The sequence below is a fragment of the Fulmarus glacialis genome, unplaced genomic scaffold (assembly GCF_000690835.1).
Source record: "Fulmarus glacialis isolate BGI_N327 unplaced genomic scaffold, ASM69083v1 scaffold6981, whole genome shotgun sequence".
In the NCBI taxonomy this organism is placed as follows: Eukaryota; Metazoa; Chordata; class Aves; order Procellariiformes; family Procellariidae; genus Fulmarus; species Fulmarus glacialis.
In genome coordinates this window covers 29,630-34,303 of record NW_009192063.1, presented here as the reverse complement: position 1 = coordinate 34,303, position 4,674 = coordinate 29,630, and the positions used below count along the sequence as shown (strand labels likewise).

The 4,674-nt window shown below is 43.7% G+C and overlaps 1 protein-coding gene across 1 annotated transcript in view; it reads right to left on the bottom strand.

The window, feature by feature from the left end:
- The window catches only part of LOC104083432 (phosphatidylinositol 3,4,5-trisphosphate-dependent Rac exchanger 1 protein-like), a gene marked incomplete at its 5' end in the record, with an annotated part of 42,510 nt that extends 38,208 nt beyond the window's left edge, over window positions 1-4,302 (bottom strand). The window contains one exon of the mRNA XM_009586913.1: window positions 4,231-4,302. Coding sequence (XP_009585208.1) covers window positions 4,231-4,302 — 72 coding nt within the window. The remainder of the gene's footprint in view (window positions 1-4,230) is intronic.
- Between the last annotated feature and the right edge of the window lie 372 nt (window positions 4,303-4,674).

Below are 4,674 nucleotides of genomic sequence, written 5' to 3'. Positions count from 1 at the left end.
GGGCCCAGGCTGGAGCAGGATTGCTGGCAGGGCTTGAGACCCCGCAGGGGACCCACGCTGGAGCAGCCTGTTCCTGAAGGATTGCACCCCATGGAAGGGACCCACTCTGCAGCAGTTCATGAAGAACTGCAGCCCATGGGAAGGACTCATGTTGGAGAAGTTAATGGAGGACTGTCTCCCATGGGAGGGACCCCACACTGGAGCAGGGGAAGAGTGTGAGTAGTCCTCCCCCTGAGGAGGAAGGAGCAGCAGAGGCAATGTGTGATGAACTGACCACAATCCCCATTCCCCGTCCCCCTGCGCCGCTGGGAGGGGAGGAGGTAGAGAAAATCGGGAAGAAGGGAGGCGTGGGGCAAAGGTATTTTTAAGATTTGGTTTTATTCCTCATTATCCTACTCTGATTTGATTGGTAATAAATTAAACTAAACTAATTTCCCCAAGTCGGGTCTGTTTAGCCCATGACAGCAATTGGTGAGTGATCTCCCTGTCCTTATCTCAACCCATGAGCCTTTTGTTACATTTTCTCTCCCCTGTCCAGCTGAGGAGGGGAGTGATAGAGCGGCTTTGGTGGGCACCTGACATCCAGCCAGGGTCAACCCACCACAGCTTTATAAATCTTAATCATTTTCATACAAAATATGAGAAGAAAGTGTGAATACACATATAGGAGTTGGAATGCTGCCTACACAGGGGAAGAAGATGCATGGTGACAGAGCCATCAGTATTGACAGCCACTTGAGGAAAGCCTGAATGGGCAGAGTAAATCCTGGAGCTTCCAGTGACATACATATTGCAGACAACATTTTCTATCACTTTGCTTTAACTATGCCACTTGCAAAGAGATCTGCAGTGCAGTCAAACCAGCTTTCTCATTGGAAGCAGCTTCCCGGGTCTTGCACAGTGAGGGGGGACACACTCCTCTGAACCCCAAAGCGTGCAGCGTGACAGAGCCAGCCTTCATCTTCCTGGCATTCCGTGTGGGAAGTGATCAAGCCTGACATCTTCCAACACTTCCCAAAGCATCTTATAGTAACACTAAGCTTTTCAACTTTATGCAGTGGAATTTTTTCACCAGATGTGACACCGATTCAGTCTGGTGGCTGGTGATGTGGCAGTAATTGAGAAAAACAATAATCTGTAAATTAAGTCTAATCATTAAAGACAAGAATGAAACCCCAATTCCTGGTTTAAAACCAGTTTCTCTCTGGTTTTGCAGGAATAGGTAAGATCAGGAATTCAAGGAGCCTTTGTCTCTGCAGTTACCCAGGTTCAACTCTACACCTTCTGTTATTCAAGGATAGGCAGAGTTATTTCTCTCAAACTCCTCCTGCAAGCTGGTTGCATGTGCGGAGCAGAGTCTGTTGCTTGTCTTCCTTGCCTTTGCTCCCCTCTCCCTTCAGGAATACTGAGATACGGTAGTATGCACCATCATTAATGCATACTTGTGCCTCATAGCTCCTTTCTAGCTCTGAATAAACTAAAAGATTCAAACACACTAAATTTGCACTGATGGGCTCTGAACATAAATAAAATAAAGGACAGGGAGCTAGGACCATTTGATTGCTTCCAGGAAACTTTCCATGCTAATTCAAGCAGGGCATACGATGGTTCTGTCACATGGCTGAAACTGATGTGATGACACGGTGGCCTCTTTCTGCATGGCTTTGCCAGAAGCTGTGCCAAAAGGGGATTAACAAGGAAGCGGAAAACATCTGTCAGGGATGATTTTATCCTTCAGGAGCAGTCTTCAGGGGGTATGTTTTGATCCAAGGAATATATGTGTAATCTAATGAATTCCGTGGTGGTCAGTAGAGCTCTGCTTGCAGCAGAATTCACAGATAAGAAGAGTCACTTGAAAATCAAGGCAGCAGAGAGACCTTGACTGCATGTGCATATCTAATACAGTTACCATTTATAAGCCTCATGCGAGGATCTATGTCTGGCAGCTTGCATACACCCTCAAGTTGTGCTGCCTTCAATCTACTGTATCAGTAAAATGACATCAGCGCCCTGCTGTGAATGTAGCATAATACTAACATATCAATAAAGTTATTCCCACATGAGGCAGTGAATAAAATAAAAACATTTTTTTATGATGTTGCTGCAGCTGTTAGTTACTGGAGTACTTGTAAAATCTGGGCCTGGCACAGGACTCAATGTGGCCTTTCTGGAAAGGGATACAGTGGTCAAAGATTACTGAAATCTCCAGTGCTTAGCACCAGCTGTAGGAGAAACCTGCTAAAACAATACTGGGAGCAGTAACCCACATTATCCTAAAAAGCACTTTCTCCTTTTGCTCAGAGGTAAGTGACTGCCAGAATACCCTGTATTTTCCTCTAGACATTTCTGCTGCATGAAGAAAAAGAGAGGAGAAGACAGGCTTCTCCTTACATAAGCTGCCAAACCATTTATACAGTCTCTGCTACCATCCTTGCTGCTGCCAGCCACCTCACAGCTCTCTGGTGACTCAAGATACATTATATTAGCAGGCAGAGTTCTCAGAAGTCCCAACACCACCTTGCTTGTCCTGCCTCTACAGCAAGGAGGGAGAAAGGAGAGGGAAAGAAAGAAGAAATACCTTGCAACTGCAGGAAATAAAATGAAATTATTTGGGGTTGGGGGGAAGGGTGTGAGAGGGGGAGATAATATCGAGTCTGATCAGGAAAACTGTGCCGTTCTGATTCTATTTCACCATCAATAGGCGTAGGCCCTTTATAACTGAAGAGAAGCTCTGTTATTGAAAGCTGGGTATTGTAATAATAAGAATAAATCAGATCTCACAGTGGCCTCAAAAAGACCCCCCAGGCACTTCAAGAATGACACAAAAATGAAGTGGTAGTTCCCCAGAGTAGCGTGATGAAACTTCAAATAGAAATACATTTAAATCAGCAGAAAAAATACGGATTCTTCTGTACAGGCTTTGTGGGCACTGCATCTGATTATGTGGCAGTCATAATTAATATTAATTTTGATGATATATGAATAATGATAGAATAATAACTTTCATCAACATCTGCGGCTGTTCATCAAATTGGCAAATGGTTGTATAGGTTTATTTCCCATGCAGAGCTTACTTTTTGCACACTACTTTGCACACGAGATCTATTGTCACTAATCACTTGCCTACTTTTTCTTCAGCCACCCCCAAACTTACTTCAGACCCTAGATGGTGAGTTTCTGGGGAGCTGGGACTTCCAAATTTGAAGACAGCGAGAGGCTTAGCTCCACAAAACTGCCAAGCCGTCTTGCTGATGCCAGTCAGTTGATACTACAGTATTGCTAGCCTGTAGAATGAATAGCAAAAACGGGGGCTAGAGCCCTGCTAGGATCTCTATACATTCAGGTAATACTAGCATGTGAAATAGAGGAACCAGCCTTGGGGAAACGCATGCCAGCTGCAGTAGCACTGGTTGGTGTGATATACCTATTCTTGCTGTGCCCTGCTCCCATAAGCATAAAGGGCAAAGTTTCTGCTGATTTAGGAGCTACAGGATCAAATACAAGCCCAATAAGTAAGCCTCTAATGGCAAGAAAACTGCACCCTGTCCCACTGATCATCAGGTTTCACTTGCATATGTGTACAAGCAGGAGTTTTAAGCCAAATTACTCAAGAAAGTGTTGTTGTATTTATGAAAATAACCAGCAACAAGGCCTCCTGTGACCACAGCTCTGTGTTCTATGTCCCATATCTCTTTCCAGTGCAAAATTCATTCAGGAACCTCTTCATGCAAGGGCCTCCTGTTACTTAGTCCTCCCACAAGAACTCAAATTCTTTCCCACTAGAACACAAAGGAATATTCCTGCCTCTTTCTCATAAGCCCTATCAATTTCAGATTTGTAGAAGATGGCAGATGCAAATTGGCTAACTGAATACTGTCAAGCAAAACAGACAAGGGCTGTGCATTCCCTGCCTTTCCTCTCAAAGACACTGAAAAGGCCTCTCTGTCCTCTACCCACCATTTCACAAATCTTGCCAAAAGTTAGTATCTTTGACAACACTACACCATTGTCAAATTTTACTGAAATTAGCTGGTGGGATGAAAAATTGCTGGAAGATGACAGCTATATGAATGGGCAAACAGATTGACAGATAAACTGTCAACATGAGCCCTTTTTCCTTAGGGAACTAGCTTAATAATAAGCATCGATATGACATGAGGATATTTGATATTCATATCCCTGAACCTATCATCTTCCCTACCAAGAAAATGAGGAAGATAGAAGAAATACCTTAACATTCTCCTCTGTTATGTACTTCTCAGCTTTGTCCACTGCATTCTGGCGGATCCGGTGAAGAAATGCCTGCAGAGATAAAAAAGATTATGTTCAAAGAGCTTGATACAGTTTGATTTCACTCTTTGATATCCTCTAGGTTCCCATCAACACAGTGTTAAAGAGTGTAAACGTTGACCAAATCAGCACCACACTTCTTAGACTCAGGGTTGCATTCAGGGTAACACAAAAGACATTTCCTACAATGTTGTTGGGTTTTGCCTGGCCATAAATGTCTTCCCTCTGTTGAAACTTTTAGACTTAATTATCTAAATAGACCACAGCAAGGGTCTCTGTTTTTTCTTTGAAGGTTTTCCCTCTCTCTAAGATGCAGCTGTTTTGACTTTGGGAGGCAGCATGCCTGACGCACATCAAGACATATGTCAGCAAAAAGGACCGCAA